Raw genomic sequence first — 19,881 nt, forward strand, 5'->3', positions numbered from 1 at the left:
TTAGAAAAGGTACAATCAATAATTATAGTACATTACAATTAGCATGTGTAATAACTGGCACCTCTCCATGTGTCTCTCCTCCAACAATGCGAGGACACACTCACAGTCCTCTGTAGACTAGCTGTAGATGCTCAAACTGCAGAGTATCAACTACAGCTCTGCTGCTGTTTACCACCTGGTTAGGGCTGGGATGAGGGGCGGAGTCAGGGCTGGGATGAGGGGTGGAGTCAGGGCTGGGATGAGGGGTGGAGTCAGGGCTGGGATGAGGGGCGGAGTCAGGGCTGGGATGAGGGGTGGAGTCAGGGCTGGGATGAGGGGCGGAGTCAGGGCTGGGATGAGGGGTGGAGTCAGGGCTAGGATGAGGGGTGGAGTCAGGGCTGGGATGAGGGGTGGAGTCAGGGCTGGGATGAGGGGTGGAGTCAGGGCTGGGATGAGGGGCGGAGTCAGGGCTGGGATGAGGGGTGGAGTCAGGGCTGGGATGAGGGGTGGAGTCAGGGCTGGGATGAGGGGCGGAGTCAGGGCTGGGATGAGGGGTGGAGTCAGGGCTGGGATGAGGGGTGGAGTCAGGGCTGGGATGAGGGGTGGAGTTAGATTTTGTTGAGGGTAATTGATCATTTGTTGATAGGTTATTGACTAAATATTGAGCATCTGCAGATAATCTACAAATTGACTTTACAAATCAGGCTACCCAATGCTCCTAGACCAGACAAGCCGATGTGATTGGTGGAGCCTGCCAGGCCAGTGTGAAGATAAGCAGAGGAGAGCAGGTTGAACTGAGAGGTGAAAACAGCTCCTGGCCTTAGGAGCCCATGACACATTCAGACACTTTATAAAACTCATCATCTAGTTATCGTTTGTCTCTCCTAAACCTCTGTACACGAGCAGCCAAGTCCACGGCCCTGTCCCAGCCCACGCGCTCAGTCAACATACGAACCAAACAGTTGTTCTTGTCCTTTCGTTTTGCCATTATTTACAGAAGTCGACGAGGGCAGGAAGAATAATCCTGGGCAGATTCGGGCAGGAAACTCCAGGTGGAGCAGAAGTCTTTTACATTGACACGCTTGCAAAAAAAGAAAAATAGATTCTTTTTGGGGGATAAACACACAGCGCTCCCCTTGTCAGGAACATACAGTACAGCATTGACCTCAGCCCCTCTACTACACACACAGACTGGCTCGCCTGTCCCATGAGAGAGGGACAAACCCCCTCTCCCCAAGCCCAGTCCCAAGGCAGGTGAGAGAGACTGACCCACACACCATCCCCTCTCTCCCAGACATGCAGAAAGGCGGTTCTTGTTTATTTGGTCTCCCGGATCAGGAATGACGGGGCGTCCGAGACTGATGAAGGGAACAAAGATCCCCTCCTGTCCTCTCAGAGTTTCACCCCTCAGCCCTCCTCAGCCCTCCTCTCAGAGTTTAACCCCTCACCCCTCCTGTCCACTGAGCTGTAGCATAAGAAAACATACGGGCTGTTTGACGAGTTACGTACAAGCAACATGGAGGGTGGATTTGTCGAGAGGTCATGTGACGTGAGTGTTTGGGGGCTGGGGCATGGGAAGATTGTTTGGTCTTCCTAGGTTAGTGCTCTTCATAGGCAACAGACTGGCATGTGGGGTTGGGTGTTGGGGGAGGGAGGCAGTAGACTGTCACTAGTGTGAGGATGGTCAGGGTGTGTGTTCAAGTAGTGTGTGTGTGTGTGTGTGTGTGTGTGTGGCTGGTCCTGAGGGGGTGATCAGTAGACGGTCTAGTCAGCAGGGGTCTCCAACCATGTTCTTGGTGAGATACCTGCCTCTAAGTTTTCGCTTCAACACTAATCTAATACACGTATATGTGTGTGTGTCTGTGTGTGTATGTTCAAGGAGCATGTGTGTGTGTGCTCAGGTGGCGTGTGCGTTCAGGTGCTGTGTGTGTTTGTGTTCAAGCGGTATGAGTGTGTGCATGAGTGTGTGTGTTCAGGTGGTGTGTGTCCGTGTGTGTGTTCAGGTGTTGTGAGTGTGTGTGTGTTCAGGTGCGTGTGTGTCCGTGTGTGTTCAGGTGCGTGTGTCCGTGTGTTCAGGTGCGTGTGTCCGTGTGTGTTCAGGTGCGTGTGTCCGTGTGTTCAGGTGCGTGTGTCCCTGTGTGTGTTCAGGTGCGTGTGTGTCCGTGTGTGTTCAGGTGCGTGTGTGTCCGTGTGTGTTCAGGTGCGTGTGTGACCGTGTGTGTTCAGGTGCGCGTGTGTCCGTGTGTGTTCAGGTGTTGTGAGCGCGTGCGGGCCTCCCGCTGGAGGAGGCGCTGTATGTGCGTGAGCGCTGCCTCATCCTGCAGGGCAGCTCCAGCTCCTGGAACAGCGGCGTCTCGGTGATCTCCGCCGCCTCGGGCCGCTCCGGGGGGCTCCGCGACAGCATGCGCCGCACCATCCCCAGCTGCCAACAAGCAGGCAGGCAGGCCGTTACCAGGCAACCAAGCAGTCAATCAACCCATTAACCCAATCATTCAATCAAATCTAACAATGAGCAAATATATACATGAATCAATCAATACACAGCAGATGAAAAGGCTGATGAATCAATTAACCTTCAAAATCAATGAACATGGTACATGTGAATCAATTGTACCTGTCAATCAACCGACCATGAACTATGAATTAATCAGTGAATCCATTACTAAACGCACTGGTCTATAAATAATAATAACGGGTATCTTTATATTCAGACCATCGTTGGACGACATGTTAATATGTACAGCGCACGTTTGTGAAAGACAAACCTCAACTTTGGCCACTAGATGGAGGCAGAGAGCCACTCACCTCCTGAACGTTGTTCTTGGCGAAAACATCCGGAAACTGCAGAGCCCTCACTTCAGTCAGAGTCTGAGGAGGAGCACAATCTCAGAATAGCAGAGACAAACACGAAAGCGACCCTGCGCTCCTGCAGAGGGCCAGTCACAGGCTGGGTTGCCAGGTTGGCGGGCTACTCACCCGAACCCTCTCCATCTGGGTGCGGAAGGGGAAGAGCAGCTCAAACAGAATCAGCCCCAGGGAGAAGATGTCCACCTTGTGGGAGTACGAGTTTCCAGACAGCTGTGGAACACAAACAACAGCGCATTAGGTTTACTACGTGGGTCCTGAACTCCTTATTTTCCTTGTACACACAGGTGTGAACATGAAACCCCCCCCCTCCCAAAGTGGGGTGACGAGGTTCTCACCTGCTCTGGGCTCATGTACAGCTTGGTGCCCACCTGGCCCGTGTGCCGGGGGTAGGCTGGCAGGGGCGTGAGCACGCTGGGCTCGTCGTCCTCGTCCTGGTCCATGGCCGTCACCAGCCCCAGGTCCCCCACCTTCACCACGTCGTCCAGCGTGAAGAAGATGTTGGACGGCTGGATGAGGGAGGGAGGGAGGGGTGAGGCCCCGACACGCACTGCTGCCTGGGTGTGTGCGTCTTTGTGTGACTGTGTGTGTGTGTGCGTGTGACTGTATGCCTGTGTGTGTGTGTATTACGGTGTGTTTATGCCTGTGTGTGTGCGTGTATGACTGTGTCTTTATGCCTGTGTGTGTGTGTGTATGACTGTGTCTTTATGCCTGTGGGCGTGTGCGTCTTCACCTTGAGGTCCCTGTGCATGAGGCCCTTGCTGTGTAGGAAGTCGACCGCCTCAGCGATCTGCAGGAAGATGTCCAGACACTGTCCCCGCTGTCTCTGGTCCGCCAGGCAGCGCTGGGACATCCAGTCCTTCAGGTTCTCCTTCCGGCACAGCTGCATCTGGATGTAAAGGTGCACCCTGGGGGAGGGGCGCTGGGGCGGCTGGGGGCCCGAGGAGCCCCGGAGGGGGCTGGGAGCCAGGCAGAGGGAGGTGGGGCGGGGGGGCGAGGACGAGGGGGCAGCAGGAGGGTCCTGTCCCCGGGTGAGGGAGGAAGAGGAAGCGGCCTCGGTGAGCGTGTGAGGGCTGGCGGCGCCGGAGGCGGAGTCCGTCTCGCCGTGGGCGTCGCGGTCGCAGCCGGAGTCCTCGAACACGATGTCGAAGGAGGAGGAGGTGCGGTCGGCGGGGCCGCGGGGGGGGCACAGCTCGAAGGAGTGGGGGGTGTCGGAGGCCTCGGGGTCGGGCTGGCTGTCCTGCTCCGACATCAGGCTGTCCTGGCCCGGAGGGAGGCCGTGTCCGCCCCGCCAACCCCCGCTGCTGAACAGCAGAGCCTGGTCGCCCGGGGAGACGGGCCCCCTCGCCCCCCCGTCACCGGAGGCGGATGACACAGGCACTTTGACTGACAGGGCCTCCATGTGGTCTGGGAAGCTGAGGTGCCAGTCAGTGGTGCTGAGGAGGGGGCAGGGAGAGATGGGAGGGGGAGAGGGGAGTGAGAGATTAGCTGTCTGAGATGGTCTGCCCGCCCGCCCGCCTGTCTGTCAGCCTGCCTGTGTCTACCTGGCGTCTTTGAGCCACCTCTGGTCCATGTCCTCCTGCCAACCGTGTGGAGGGCTCTCCTGCCAGGCGTTGAAGTAGCGGATGATCCCAGGGTGCTCCAGCTTGGCCAGCGCCTTCACCTCCCGCATCACCTTCTCTCTGGCCTGCTCCCTGAGCACACACACACGTCCGCACACACACACAAACACACGCGCACACAAGCACACACGGCCACAGACACACGGGCTTAATCACATGTGTGAATGAATATGTGTGTGTGAATGTGTGTCCAAACGTGTGTGTGTGGGCCTCTGTTTATGTGTGTTTATTTTACCTGTTGGGCAGGCGGATCCTCTTGATGGCGTAGTTGCAGTCGTCCACTTTGTTCCGGGCCTCAAACACGACCCCGAACCCCCCTCTGCCCAGACACTGCACCGGCTCAAAGTCTGTCAGGTACCTGCAGGAGGGGCGCACACACACACACAAGATCATTTTTCATCTTGTAGACATGTTGTACTGTTGAGACTGAGGTCAGAGGAAGTGAGGTCAGAGGATGTGAGGTCGGAGGGTAGATCAGGTGATGTACACCCGATTAGATTCACCAGCCTCCCAGACAGCAGCTGATGGACGGGTAAAGTTATCCAATCTCTGCATGATACTATGGGTCAAGGTGACTGTGTGTGTGTGTGTGTGTGTGTGTGTGTGTGTGTGTGTGTGTGTGTGTGTGTATATATATATATATATATGTGTGTGTATGTGGGTGTGTATGTGTAACCAAGTTAAATTGGTTAAAGTCAGTCCTCAGTAAAAGTAGCTGACCAATGACCTTAACAACGACCCTTTTATTCAAAATTGAAAAACAGCCTGGAAAAGCAGCGGTCACCATGGCAACAGCATTCATTCCACTATCAGTCAGACTGTGATGTGGCTGTGATGGCTTGGCCAGCCTGTCAGGCCATCACCAAGGTTATGGAGGACGTTTGCTAAGCATCAACAGCATACCTGGACACGTAGTCGCTGAGACGAGTTTCTATGGCAACCATCTCTGAGGTGGAGTCCAGGGCCGGGGGGTCGAACTTGCTGTCTGTCTGGCACTGCGTCTCTGACTCCTTCCGTTGCTATGGACACAGAGCAGCTCTGTAAACAAGCCCCACCTCTAAACATGCCCGACCTGTAAACCTGCCCCACCTGTAAACCTGCCCCACCTGTAAACCTGCCCCACCTGTAAACCTGCCCCACCTGTAAACCTGCCCCCCCTGTAAACATGCCCCCCCTGTAAACCTGCCCCACCTGTAAACGTGCCCTGTGTGTGTGTGTGTGGTGCAGCAGGCTTACCCGTATGTACATGACGGGGGCAGGGGGGTGGAAGAACTTGCGTACGATGTAGGTGGTGGTGGCGATGCAGAGTATAATGGTCCCCAGGATCTCCTTCCACCAGGGCAGCAGCAGCACCGGGTCCTTCCTGCGCCGCCCCTCGCTGGGGACATGGCTCACCTCCGCTCCGCGCTTCTCCCGGTACCGCTGGCTGTAGTAGTAGCCGTTATCTGGAGACGGGACAGGTCGGGGCTCAGTCATCTACCATGATCCCTCAGGTCTCTACAGTACTGCACTCTACTGGACTGGATTACACTATACTACACTGTACTGTACTCTACTGTACTCTACTGTACTACATTCTACTTTACTGTACTACATTCTACTGTACTCTACTGTACTACACTGTACTCTACTGTACTCTACTGTACTCTACTGCAGTGCACTCTACTCTACATGACTGTACTCTGTTCTACTGTGCTCAACTCTACTCTGGTGGTAGTGTGTCAGTGTGGTGGTTGACATGGTGCCGTTACCGTAGGGATACTGCAGGACGGACAGCGCTCCGTTGCTGTACTCGTCATGGGAGAACTTGTCGTTGTTTAGGCACTTGTCAAACTCATCGGAACCCACCAGGACCGGGGTACGGGAGGGGGAGTCTGGGGGGAGAGGGAGGAGAAACACCCCATCACTATCAGCACATGAACCTGACCCTTGCTCACGCTCGGGGTCACGGGGTTCCAGAGACGTTCCCGTGGTTACAGAGCGGTTAGCGTGGTCACGTCCTGGCGTGTTACTTACGGATGAGGGGTTTCCACTTGACGACGGGCATGTGGCCGTTGTGGCCCTTTAGTGCCTGGGAGGGGAACTTGTCTGAGCCCCTGACAGATGACTGCAGGTAGAGCTGGCCCTGGAACATACCTGGAGACACACCAGCACTTCAAACACACCCGCCCAACTAGGAGTGTGTGTGTGTATGTGTAGGTGTGTGTTGTAAGAGTGTATGTCTGTGTTGTGGGAGTGTGTAGGTGTGTTGTGAGACTGTGTGTGTATTGTGTAAGGTGAGCGTGTGTGTGAATGTATGTGTGTGTGATGAGTGTGTGTGTGGTGGGCATGTATGTACGTGTGCGTGTGTGGTGTGTGTGTGTGGTGAGCATACGTGTGTTCGTTTGTGTGTCTGTGTGGCCTGTGTAGTGATTGTGAGGTGTGTGAGGTGTAAAAAGTGTGTGTGGTGTGAGTGTGTGTGTGTGTGCATACCCAGGTACACGCTGGACTCTGTGGCGCCCCTGGCCTGCTCCATGATGTCTTCCTCCTCAGGCTCAGCGTCTGATTGGCTGCCGTAGCGCGTGTCGTCAAACAGGCTGATGGGCGTCACCTTGCCCCCACCCACCAGCCAGGCGGCAGCGATGGGGGTGCAGAACTGGGGGGCACACACAACCATGATTACAGAGATCATCACATACATACACGCTATAGCTATAGGTTTCAGAACAGAGGATGGTTGGGAGTTGGCAGCTAGGAGCTAGGATCTAAGAGCTAGGATTTAAGTACTAGGAGAGGTATGAGCCAGAAGGTAGAGGCTAGGAACTAGGAGCAAGGTGGTAAGAGTTAGGAGCAAGGAGGTAGAAGCTAGAAGATAGGGGATAGGAGTTAGGAGCAAAGAGGTAGAGGCTAGGAGTTAGGGGGTAAGGGGATAGGAGGTAGGAGAGAGTTGTCTTGTCACCTGGTGCTCCCAAACCAGCTGTCCTCCAGACTTGGTGCTGAAGGCTAGGACTTTCCAGTCAGGCACGGAGACCTTGATGACCAAGTCCTGGTTCTCCACCTGGGCCTCCTCCTGTATGACGCGCTGCCGATCTCTCCTCTCCTCCTTCCACAAGTCCCCGCTGGCCAGCTCCCCCTCCAGGAAACTCAGACCCGACTGCTGGTCAGACACCAACTTCAGCTCAAAGTTACCAACACTGAAGTTCCACCTAGGGAGAGTGAGGCAGGGAGGGACAAAGAGAGAGAGAGACAGAATGAGGCTCACAGAAGCCGAGAACGGTGCGGGCTCAGAGTTGGAGGGGGTCTTTGGGATTTGTAGTTCATGGTTAGATGGCTCCTCAACACTTACTTCTCGAGGCCGGAGCGAGGCCGGACGGCGCGGACAGTCTTCTGGGTCCTGTGGAGCAGCAACAGGTCCTCGGGCCCCGTCTCCTCCTCACCCCAGCGGCTGCAGCCAACCGCAGAGCAGATATACCTCAGCTGCAGGGGGGGCAGAAAGAACCAGGCAGCTGTCAACTACTCAGTTACCTGGCTGATAAGGAAGAGGAGGAGGAGGTGGAGGATGAGGGGGACTTCTGACCTTGCCGCTGTAGGCTCCCAGGCCGTAGGTGGTTAGGGTCTTTCCCCCCACCAGGACCGTGTCCTCGGCGATGCGGTAGGACGACTCCAGCAGAGACTCCACGCTGAACGGAACCGCCTCCATCACCTCCCGGTCCCGATTCCACTGGAACAGGGCTCCGTCCAGCGATGGGATGAACATCTTACTGCCGAACACCTGGATACAGGGGAGCAGGGGGAGTATGTTAATATACGGTAAACACACACACACTCACAGACCGGTGCCACGCAGGCTGTACTAAGCCCTCCAGCCAACCAGTGAGAAGCTGACGTGTTCTCCACAGCCAATAAGAAGTTGGTATGACAAGTCTGTGTTGTTCTCCTCAGCCAATGAGACGTTGGTATGACCAGGCGTGATTTAATGAGTCCTTCTGCTAGGAAGCACCAAGCATGGACAACCTCTGGATCTGCTGTTGTCAGGACGACATCTCACCTCCTCTCTTCTGTCTCCCTCCCCCTGTCCCTCTTCTCTCTCGTCTCCTCTGTTCACCCCCTCTATCCCTCCTCCTGTTGCTCCCCTCTCCCTCTCATTTCAGAATCTCTCTCACTTTTCCATACCTTCATTCCCCCCCCCCCCACTCCCTCAACATGTATGTGTGATGGTGTGTGTGTTATAGTGTATGTGTTATGGAGTGTGTGTGTGTGTTTGTTTTAGTGTATGTGTTATGGAGTGTGTGTGTGTGTTATAGTGTATGTGTTATGGAGTGTGTGTTATAGTGTGTGTGTTATGGAGTGTGTGTGTGTGTGTGTTTTAGTGTATGTGTTATGGAGTGTGTGTGTTATAGTGTATATGTTATGGTGTGTGTGTGTGTCTCCTGCAGCCTTGTTTCTGTAACCTGGAATGCCTGGCTGCAGCGGACAAAGCCCCGCCATTGGCTGAGAGCCTCAGCTCTCCCCAACCCGGTGCTTAGCAACTGCGCGGTGTGATTGGTGCTCGCCAGGCCCTCAGACGACAGTCTGCTCGGTGATTAGGGGAGCCCGCCCCATTGCCATTGGCTAGCTGAATGACACCGCCAGGAAACAGGCACCTATTGGAGCGTGTGGAGGAGAGGGAAGGGGGGCATAAACCGCATTGTCTGCAGAAAAGAGCTGTCACTTGAAAGCAGTGGAGAGGATTTCAATTAGAGTCAGGAGTGTGTGTGTGTGTGTCTGAAGGGGGGGGGCAGCACAAGAGAGGAGAGGGGGGGGAGAGGGGAGGGATTACAGACAACCGGTGAGGTAATGCTTCAGCCAAAGAATGATGTCATCTCATAACACTCTCTCTCTCTCTCTCTCTCTCTCTCTCTCTCTCTGCCTCTCTCTCTCTCTCTCTCTCTGCCTCTCTCTGCCTCTCTCTCTCTCTCTCTCTCTCTCTGACTCTCTCTCGGCCTCTCTCTCAGCAGTTTGAATGAATGGCTGGTGAGTGAGGGGGTTCTGTGTGGCAGAGAGGTGTGTGGCTGTGTGTGTGTCTGTGTCTTTATCTCTGTGTGTGGCTGTGTGTGTGTTCTTTAAGTGAAGCTTGCCTCGTGGGCCAGCAGTGTGCTGTGTTGAGTTACTGAGTGATGACATCAGAGGTCAGGGAGGACAGAGGGAGTCCCCCACATCATCCACACCAGCAGACAGAAATCTGGGGGTCTGGAGGGTCAGTCTGGGGGTCTGGAGGTTTGGGGGGTCAGTCTGGGGGGTCAGTCTGGGGGTCTGGAGGGGAAGTATGGGGGTCTGGAGGTCTGGAGGAGAAGTCTAGGGGGTCAGTCTGGGGGTCTGGAGATATGGACGGGAGGTGTGGAGGGAGTCTGGGGGGATTGGAGGTCTGGAGGTGAGATCTAAGTAGGAGGAACATCAGGAAGCTGGGCGGACATGTTCACCCTTGTCTGGGGGGCTAATTCAGCTCTGCAGTAATCAATGAAGGAGTGTGCGTGCGTGTGTTTGTGTGTGTGTGTGGCCAGATCAGAAACAGGGATTAAAGCATCAGGAGAGACAAGAGCAGGAGAATGAGTCAACCCCTCCTCCCCCTACCCCCCCAGCTCTAAAGAGCTTACCCTTCTGCAGCATGCTGGGATGCCCCCCCCCCCCATATGCTGCTGTCTATATGAAGAGATGACATCACCTATGCTCTGACAGCACAGTCCATCATCCCTCCCCTAGACCCCCCCCTCCTCCTGGTCCACAGCTCTGCTGTCTGAGGACGAGTAGCCAAAGAACTGGATGAGCTGTTTATGATGTCATCGCAGGCCTCCTGCAGTGTTTGCGCGCACACGCACACACTCTCACTCTCACACACATCCACACAGTGAGTCAACTCAGTGCACTCATTAAGATGTGGGTTAATTACTGCCTGCTCTAAGTTGTGTTATGGTGTGGATTTAGTCTGTGTGTGTCGTTGGGGGGGTGGGCTGTTGTGTGTGTGGGGTGGGGGGGGTTGGCCTGTTGTGTGTGTGGGGTGGGGGGGGTTGGCCTGTTGTGCATGAGTGTGTGTGTGTGTTGGGGGGGTTGTTTGTGGGTGGATATTTCAACTCAGCTGGGTGTGTAGGTGTCGATGTGAGTAGGGCTATGGAGAAGCCATAACTGCACTGCTGGTAGCAACTTTCCCCATGTTTATTATGACTGCACATCCACATAAGTTATCAGGAAACCCCTTTAGTCATCAGTTAACACGTTAACATTCTTCAGTTAACCTTCGATGAAATCCCTTACTCTATTAAAAGTAAACGTTTCCACTGCTAATTAGCAGTTAGTTACTTCAGAAAACCCTTTGAAACACGCTGATTCAAACTACCGGGCCAGCGTCACTGTGACTGCTCACCTGATCGTATCTGATCTGGAACAGCCATGCTGAACTTGGCATCTGCTAAATGCCAGTATGCCCCCAAAAAGCAAATAATCTTGAAATGTACTTTCAAAACTGGCTGGCATAACGTATTTTGTGGAATTAATTTGGCCCAATTGCCAATTGAAATGTGTTTGTCCCACAAGTAGCCTAAGAAATGTTAGTTCTTGGCAAGGTCCTTGCTTAGCCAGAAGTAGGGAAAGTGATTAAAAAGTTGCACTTGTCAACCAAGTTGACTAATGTTGACTCAAAAACAAATCTGGCTTGTATGTTTGTGTGTGTGTTTGTGCGTGCGTGCATACGTGTGTGTGTGTGTGAGTGCATGTGTGCGGGTGCTATGGGGTGTAAACATTGTCAGCGTAGCTGCACACAGTGCGTTCCCCGCGTACCTGATACGGGTGAATTCCGCGTGAGTTACTCTGGCGAGTTTAACAAAGCCTACTATACATTACAGTTTGATAGAACATTTGGTGTGCATATCAGAAAGGGAGTCAGGTGGCTGAACGGTGAGGGGATCGATTCCCCACTGTGGCCCAAATGACGTTGTGTCCTTGGACAAGGCACTTCACCCTACTTGCCTGGGGGGGAATGTCCCTGTACTTACTGTAAGTCGCTCTGGATAAGAGCGTGTGCTAAATGACTAGATGTAATGTAATATCAACACCCACCCAAACACACAACGCTAATCCTAATCTGCCTGCCCAGATGCCCTTTCGGCAAAGATCTCGGTGATCTTGGTGAAACCTATTCAGACCCAAACCCAAAGAGCTCCCGCGTCTAGCTGTCTGGCCGCTGCATAAGGGTGTCAGTATGCAAAGCACATGCGTCACCTGCCTGTGCGCACGCCTAGATATGTATCAAACAGTCAGGCGCAGTGTTCACGGTAGGTGCAGGCCTTGCGTCTTTGAGGCGCATGTCAGCTGGAGTGGACGCGTCACGTACCCACATGTCAGTAACATACGTGTTCACATGTTAGTAACATACATGTTCACATGTTAGTGACATATGTGTTCACACTACAGTAACATGTGTTCACACGTCAGTAACATACATGTGCGCGACGCCAGCGTGACGTGTGTGAATGCCCGTGTCCATTGGAAGTCTGTGTCAGAGTTCTCACGTGCGTTCAGAGGTTTGATGTCATCGCGTGTGCAGGTGCTGCTGTGCGCTTTGCATATGAACCGCTGACACCTCAGTGTGTGTGCTTGTACGCTTGTGTGTGTGTGTATGTGCGTGTGTGTGTGTGTGTGTGTGTGTGTGCGTACCTCAGGCTTGCTGAGGCTGGAGGAGACCAGGCAGCCAGATCCCACGTCCAGGTCCCACTGCTTGCGTCCCTGGTTGTTGGGGTCCAGAGCCGAGATCCGTCCATCCAGCGTGCTGATGATCACCAGAGACCTGGGGAGGGACACACACACCAGTTACCACACACACCGGTTAGCACACACACCAGTTAGCACACACACCAGTTAGCACACACACACCAGTTATTGAGGCTAAGGTAAGTAGCCTATGTGTGTACGCGTGAGCATTTGCGTGTCTTCTTCATCAGTTCAGCAGCACACCTGTATTACATTTACATTGAGTCATTTAGCAGACGCTCTTATCCAGAGCGACTTACAGTAAGTACAGGGACATTCCCCCCGAGGCAAGTAGGGTGAAGTGCCTTGCCCAAGGACACAACATCATGTGGCGCGGTGGGGAATCGATCCGGCAACCTTCTGATTACTAGCCCGACCCCCTCACCGCTCAGCCATCTGACTCCCACCTGTATGACCGGCCAATCACAGAGCTCATCATTCACACGGCAACCAATCACAGATCAGCTGGTTTCCACAATAACAACAAAAACACACTAGGTCACAAAGACAAGTTTACACACCACACACCCAGTCGTATACATCTCAACATGCGTGTATATATTGTAATGGACATTGTTATATTAACATGGCTGGTATAGTTAGCTTCTGAGAAAGCTGGAGCCTTTTGTACTATAAGAGTGCCTAGTTAGCTGCTGAGAAAGTTGTAACCTTGTGTGGTCTAACTGTGCTGATAATATGACAGAAAGCCTGTTTAGCCTGTTGTGTGCAGGTGGCTGCAGCACTATCTCCCTGTGCTACAGGCTTGTCCTTAAGACTTCCTCATCAGACGCTGACAGACTATGTACTCTGAGAGGGTCGGGGCTTTTCCCTGCACGGTGGCATGGTGTATAACATAACTCAGCATAACATCACTACAGTAGTAAACTATCACGACACTGACGCACCAAGAGGAAAACATTGTTTTTCTCTCCGCAGCCAATAAGAAGCACTCTGCAGAAGCTTCGTTTCTTGCTCTCCATTGGCTGCTGAGCTTTGCCAAAAATATTGGTCTGATTGGTTGTTACTAAGCAGTAGGCTCGAAGACAATGAGGAAGCAGAGCTGCATGCCGAGCGAGGCTCCGCCTCCCCGCCTTGGCCCCGCCCCCAGCCATGCTGTGACTGCGAGAGCAGGAATCAGACGGTCTGAGGGGAGAGACTCGTCACCACAGAGATCACAGACCTCTCCTGAGCTCCCTGTTGGGGGGGGGGTGTTGTCTCCCCCTTAGACGGAGACAAGACACTGAAACACGCTGCCGAATCTGAAACATGCAGCCAGAGAACTCCAGCTGTTTGTTTTCCAGGGTGGGGGTGACTCTGTCCCTGGCCTCTGGTCCTGCTGCCGGCCGGCTACGCCACACAGCTGCCAGTGGGAGCGAGCTAGGCACACAGATGTTTGCCTCAAAGAGACACAGACTCACAACGAGACATGTTTGCATTCAGGCGTTGACTTCAAAGTGTCACAACAGCGTTCACAACTGAGATTCGAGCTTTGTGCAATTGTCAAAGCAGCCGACCAATTATCCATGCTCTGTCCCCAGCTCCCCCCTGCCCCCCTGCCCCCCTCCCCCCAGCCTCAGCCACTGCCCCCGGTAAACACACTCCATTGAAAGAAAGAAGAAAGAGGCAGGATGTTTACACAGGCAGAGTCTCTAAGGAGCACGAATCACCCCTCTCCACCAATCAGAGCAGCTTGCCTTCAGCCAGAACAAATCAGAGTTCTGTTTTCAACCTCACTCAGCCAATAGCTGAACCTCGGCTTAGACACTGAGCCAATAGCTGAGAGCGTCTGCCTGTAACCATGCACCAGCGAGCAGCCTTGGTTACGTGCTGCAGTGTGTGTGTAGTGTCAGTGTGTGTGCGTGTGTTGTGTAAATGTGCGTCCGACAAACGGCTGCGCTGAAGTGGCAGAGAGTAGCATGGTTAGCACGTGGTTGCTGGGTACAAAACCAGAACCACACCCTGCTAGACAGAACCAAGACCACCATATGCTAGACAGAACCAGGGCCAGAACCACAACTAGAAAAGTCTAGCTTTAAGGGTTATGGCTGGTTATAAAGGTTGGTTATAAGAGTTAGGGGTTAGTTATAAGGGTCAGGAATAGTTATAAAAGTTACGAGTTAGTGATGAGGGTTAGTTATAAGGGTTGGGGTTAGTTATAAGGGTTGGGGTTCATTAGAAGGGTTAGTCACTAAAGGTTAGGCTAGTTATATGCGTCAGGGCTGGCTTTAAGGGTTAGTTATTAGGGTTTGAGTTAGTTATAAGGTCAGGGTTAGTTATGAGGGGGAGAGGAGGGGGGCGGGGAGACTAATAGACGGTTAGAGAAGGCAGATTAGGAACTGAACGTGCCAGACATATGTTCTACTCACACACGTCAGAGCCGCCATCTGGACCAGAGCAGGGAGTGGTTACAGGCCACACACAAACTTTAGCCTTTTAGAGAAACATCCCGTTGCCATGCTGACGGCTCATGCCTTCATCCTCGGCCCGCGGTAGCGTCTCACATGGCACAATGCAAACGCTGTGGCGCCACACCGTTGTCAGCCAATCAGAGGGTGTGTGGTTTTGATCTGTAAGTCCGATTGGTTGTTGCTAAGCAGTGAGGTGCTACCTACAGTACAGCAGAGCATCAGGGTCCTAGTGCACTCTTCTCTGTTGACATCCCTCCATTCATCCCTCCCTCCCTCCCATCCTTTCTCTCTCCATCTCTGTTACCATTCCTTACTCTCTCTCTCTTTCTGTCTCTCTCTCTCTCTGTCTCTCTCTCTCTCTGTCTCTCTCTATCCCGATTCCGTCTCTCTCCCCACTTTTTCTCTCCCTCTCCTCATAGCCTACCTCTCCCCTCTGCCCCACCCTACACTGCAGTGCTGCAAGGTGTGTCCACAGTCATTAGGCTAAAGGACCCATCTTTCCTGTCACAGTGGTGCTCAATGAGAAAACAAATAAACAAACTGTTGCAATCAGACATCCCCAAGGTTCCTCAGTGAAATCTACTATCTTACCTGTCTTCAGGGGATCAAGATCCCATTTCCTGTTATGTTCCCATGAAGGACACAGGTAAGGCAGTTGTCAGAAACACAATCACCTCAAACTGTTAAGAATAGTGCTTATAAAACTCTGCACGTTGCCTTCACAACAGTGTGTTTCCAGCGTCAGTGCTGTTTCTTCCTGCAGTTGTCCACACCTCTTTATTCAACAGCCTCGTTTCCAGGACAGTTCTATAAATAAAATCCACAACCTTTCCCTGGTTACAGAAGGAGTGAACAAAAAAAACCTAAACAGGACATGAACTCTCTCCCCTCCTCCCAGATGCTCTCCTGCTTCATGGAGAGCCATGCGGCCAACTCAAATTCTGAACACTACCACGTCCCACGTTGTGATTGGCCAACAAGTTGCTGGAGGCAGCCTGGCTGATTGGCTGTTGCTAAGCAGTAGGCTGTGAGAGCCAGCAGGCGGGAGGCAGCCCAAAAAGGTGCTGTTGGGGGAGCAGAGGGGGTGATTCAAACCCAACAACCCTACTCTCACCTATAAGTCTTGTCTCATGCCCTAGCACCCCCCCCCCCCCCCCACACACACACACACACACACACACACACACACACACACACAGAGAGAGAGACCAGCCCTGTAAAGAGACATCAGCATAGCAGAGAGACCAGTCTATAGAGAGATCAGCCCTGTATAGAGACCAGCCCTGTAGAAAGACCAGCATGGCAGAGAGAACAGCCTGTAAAGAGACCAGCTTTAAGAGAGACCAGCCTGAAAAGAGGCCAGTCTGTAGAGACCAGTCTATAGAAAGAGACCAGCACTGTAAAGAGACCCACCCTGTAAACAGACCAGCCTACAGAGAGAGACAAAGTTTTAGAGAGACCAGCCCTGTGGAGAGACCAACCCTGTACAGACAGAGTTGGTCGGGTTTTCCCGATAGAAAGAGACCAAGTTTTAGAAACAGACCAGCCTGTAGAGAGAACAGCCTCAGAGTACAGTTGGATACTGATCAAATGATCATTCACCCTGATCCTGTCTTCAGAGTGGTTGGACTGGAAGAGCAGTCCTACTCTGAAGGTGATGAAGATCAGTCAGTGAGTGAGTGAGGTCTTAGTTTGGGAGTGAATTTGTGATTATTTGTGCCACGTTCCTGATCACATGACACACATTTGACTTCTGATTGGCCACTGGGATTAACCTTTGAAAGGTCACATTGTCTCTGTGTTTGTTTATGGAAACGTGCGTGTTTATCAGAGTGTGTGTGTGTTTGTGTGAGTTTGAGAGGGGAGGTTAAACCCAGAATCGTCACTGAGTGTAATAGCCATGTAAGCTAAACAAGCTTAAGAGTGTTGGCTGATAAGAGCTATTTCAGCAGGGCCACAGCCAACACGCATCTCTCTCTCACACACACACTGGCTCACATACACATGCACACTAGTTCTCTCTCTCACACACACACTCTTCAAGTTTACAAAGAGTTGTTGATTTTATAACATTAAAGCTGGATAAATACTGCAGGATTAGGGTAATACAGAGAGAGAGAGAGAGAGAGAGAGAGAGAGAGAGAGAGAGAGAGAGAGAGAGAGAGAGACAGAGAGAGAGAGAGAGAGAGAGAGAGAGAGAGAGAGAGAGAGAGAGAGAGAGAGAGAGAGAGAGAGAGAGAGAGAGAGAGAGAGGATGGGTGTGGCCAGCTGAATGACCAGTGCTGAGTTCTGATGCTTCTCCAGCTCCCTGCAGTCTCTTAGCTGCAGTCTGAGAGACAGCACCCACCAGGGAGAGTGAGACTCCCTGTGTCCCAGGTCCCTGCTACATGCAGCTTGTTTAGGTGAGTTCTGTATGGTGTCCCTAAGGTGAACATTAACAAACAATATGAATAAAGCAAAGCAAAGCTGACAACATAATAACAACAGCATTGCCCCTAGTGGTTGGGAGCACTTCAGTTGTGAAGGACTTGAAACGCAGCATTTTGGCAGATGTTTTGTTTTTGTTAATGCTGTTGCACTGTGGGTAATTGTTGTTGTGTTGTAATATTGTTGTTTTACATCAATTAATGTCATAGTGTCTGCTTTTCTAATGTTGTTGTGTTGTGCACCCGAGGGCCACTATAGTTCTCAGTTCATTCAAAGCAGCAAATATTAGCCTTGGACACAAATGTCCCTGGTAGTAAGGTTTGGTCTTCGTTTGGTCAGAGATTTCCAGACACTGTACATCCCTGTCCGGTCTGGACTAGAGTTCAGATTACCCTGATTACATCTGCAGCTAGAGGGCTGTAGGGAGGGAGGTGGAAATGTATACTGGCAGAGAAGTCTACTGGTAGAGGTCTAAAGGTAGAGAGATCTACAGGTAGAGAGGTCTAAAGGTAGAGAGATCTGCAGGTAGAGGTCAACTGGTAGAGAGGTCTGCAGGTAGAGAGGTCTAAAGGTAGAGAGGTCTGCAGGTAGAGAGGTCTAAAGGTAGAGAGGTCTAAAGGTAGAGAGGTCTGCAGGTAGAGAGGTCTAAAGGTAGAGAGGTCTTCTGGTAGAGAGGTCTTCTGGTAGAGAGATCTACAGGTAGGCCTGGTACAAGTTAGCAGGCTAAAGTCTTCTGGGGAAATTAAGTCGAACCACTTCACCTGGTGATGAAGACCAACCAGACAATATTACTGGACTCATCTTATAGACATCATGGTGACAGAAACTAGGGTGTTATGTCTGGACTAGCCCCTGGCCAGCACACCCACATTAGCACACAGACAACAGGCTGGAACACAGCGCACCAGCGCTGAACGATGAGTCTGGTAGGTGTGTCCCCTCAACTGGGCCAAACTATTAATATTCCCTCTACCGACAACTGTGGCCGAGAACGTCTTGCTGCACTACATTCTGGGGTTCATCCTCCGTTTGTCTGTTACTGCATTATAAACTCTTCAATGATTGCCATCTGTAGCACACTGGCATTCCAGATTAAATAAATTACTTTACATTCCACTTTGCCGGAATGTGCAAGTGTTGTCGTGCTACGGCTATATCTGATGTAACCTCCGTGGGGTTCTTGTTTGCTGCTGACATTGCACTGGCTGATAGTAGCATGAACAACATTGGCCGGTATGCCTCTGATGGAGCTTGCGAGACCACGTCTGTTACACTAGCGAGAGCTGTCTGAGTTCCGTACTTTTAACTCTCGTGTTGTTACTGCAGTCTGAAAGCCATGAAACTACACTCTTGTGCTATATTATAATATTGTAAATATAATACACATACAAAAAATGGAATGAACTAGTTTTATCTGAAGCTAGTTGATATTGCGCATTGCACTTCCTATCGGTGTGCACGAACTCAAGTGTGAAAGTTGGGCTTGGTTCTCGTCAAAACTTTGCAGAGGACTACGAATTTGTAGTTACATGTTTCTACAAATTAATATACAACTGTCGAGTCAAGTGTGGCATTGAGAGAGGTTTGTCTTTAGCTAACCTTGTCGGTGGAATATTTCCGGAGTAGGCTTCATGCGACTCATCCTCCTCCCCTGTCGCCCCGTTCTCGTCGTCCTCCACCGTTACGTCTCCAATGATCGGGGCGCCGATATTTCCCAAGCTTTTCTCCATAACTCCTGAACCATGTTCACCTGCTGTGTCTGAGCCCGGGATGGCAGGCACGGGCTCCCTCCCGACGACGGAGTCTTGAGTTTGAGACGTCCCAGTCAATGCTTTCAGCAACAACAGGAGCACCAGGGAAATGCTCACGTTTCCAAAGTGAAACCCCTTTTCCATTTGTAATATTGGCACATTAGTGAATGTGCGATTTACATGCCAATGGCAGTGTAAATCTACAAAGTTCAAAAATACGTAAACTTATATACAAAAACATAAAATAAGGCAGTTATTCGCTTATTCCTTTCTTCAGGTAAACATCAACAGCCACAGGGGTACCATGTTATTCCCTTTATACTTGACTCGAGACTTGTCTTAGTAACGCTCATCCCGCCCCGTTTCCACACAGGGATTGGACAGAAATATTGCGACTGTACAGTAAACACCTCACAAAGAAACCTGATTGGAAAACAGTTGGTCAATCTACAGAACTTGTGTACTAAGCAAAGCCCGATTGCACGTTCTGCGTGTCATTCAAAATCGGATGTTGCATGCCCTCCCTCCCTCCAAACACTGATCGTTATTGGACAATCGCCTGTACGTGAAATCAATGTGCGTTGTGAGCATGCGCTTTTCTTGCCACCTAAAGGAAAGGCATATAGTGACGTCAATAACTCCCTAGCGGCGTGTCCTGCGGTCAACATGTCATTGGTTCAACCCTTTGTCACTTGTCCAATTAAAAGGCCAATAGAATCCTGAAAATGCTATTGGTCAGTAAACGTCACCTGGGCCAAGAACGGCAATGTTTCATTCGAAATCTTCCGCTGTCACTCAAATCGTTCTACTCGTGGATTAGTGCGAGGACCTTGTGGAAACTTCAACGTGGCCTCTCCACATTGTATGTTTCCTGTTCCGGAGAATGTCACGAGTAACTGACACTTTCTGTATTGTATAACAAGACATTATAAGTAAAGTAAGTCAGCCACAGTCTACCGACGAAATATATTATGCGAAAACGCCCCGGTTTCTGAAGGGTAAACAGTTACGTTGCATTGGGCCAAAACCTTGGTAGTACTATTAACTGACAGCATATCATTTTCACTGTTT

At 51.7% G+C, this 19,881-nt stretch overlaps 1 protein-coding gene across 1 annotated transcript; it reads right to left on the reverse strand.

Annotated features, from left to right (window-relative positions):
* Positions 1–2,171: 2,171 nt before the first annotated feature.
* eif2ak3 (eukaryotic translation initiation factor 2-alpha kinase 3) lies at positions 2,172–19,228 on the reverse strand. The gene is made up of 17 exons (XM_047018246.1): positions 18,659–19,228; positions 12,132–12,261; positions 8,023–8,217; positions 7,792–7,922; positions 7,405–7,651; positions 6,939–7,101; positions 6,483–6,602; positions 6,218–6,340; positions 5,703–5,911; positions 5,370–5,485; positions 4,702–4,824; positions 4,389–4,538; positions 3,578–4,280; positions 3,183–3,353; positions 2,956–3,057; positions 2,785–2,847; positions 2,172–2,401 (listed from the first exon to the last, which is right to left on the reverse strand). The coding sequence occupies exons 1-17, from the start codon at positions 18,952–18,954 to the stop codon at positions 2,228–2,230; spliced, it is 3,216 nt and encodes a 1,071-aa protein (XP_046874202.1). The 5' UTR covers positions 18,955–19,228; the 3' UTR covers positions 2,172–2,227.
* Between the last annotated feature and the right edge of the window lie 653 nt (positions 19,229–19,881).

This window comes from Hypomesus transpacificus, chromosome 3 (assembly GCF_021917145.1).
Source record: "Hypomesus transpacificus isolate Combined female chromosome 3, fHypTra1, whole genome shotgun sequence".
Taxonomy (NCBI): Eukaryota; Metazoa; Chordata; class Actinopteri; order Osmeriformes; family Osmeridae; genus Hypomesus; species Hypomesus transpacificus.

Excerpts from the sequence above, each read along its gene's own strand:
- eif2ak3 (XM_047018246.1), bottom strand. The coding sequence starts at position 18,954 with ATGGAAAAGGGGTTTCACTTTGGAAACGTGAGCATTTCCCTGGTGCTC. Across the intron at positions 7,102-7,404 it reads AGCTGGTTTGGGAGCACCAG|TTCTGCACCCCCATCGCTGC; the intron begins GTGACAAGACAA and ends TGTGCCCCCCAG. Across the intron at positions 6,341-6,482 it reads CAAGTGGAAACCCCTCATCC|ACTCCCCCTCCCGTACCCCG; the intron begins GTAAGTAACACG and ends CTCTCCCCCCAG.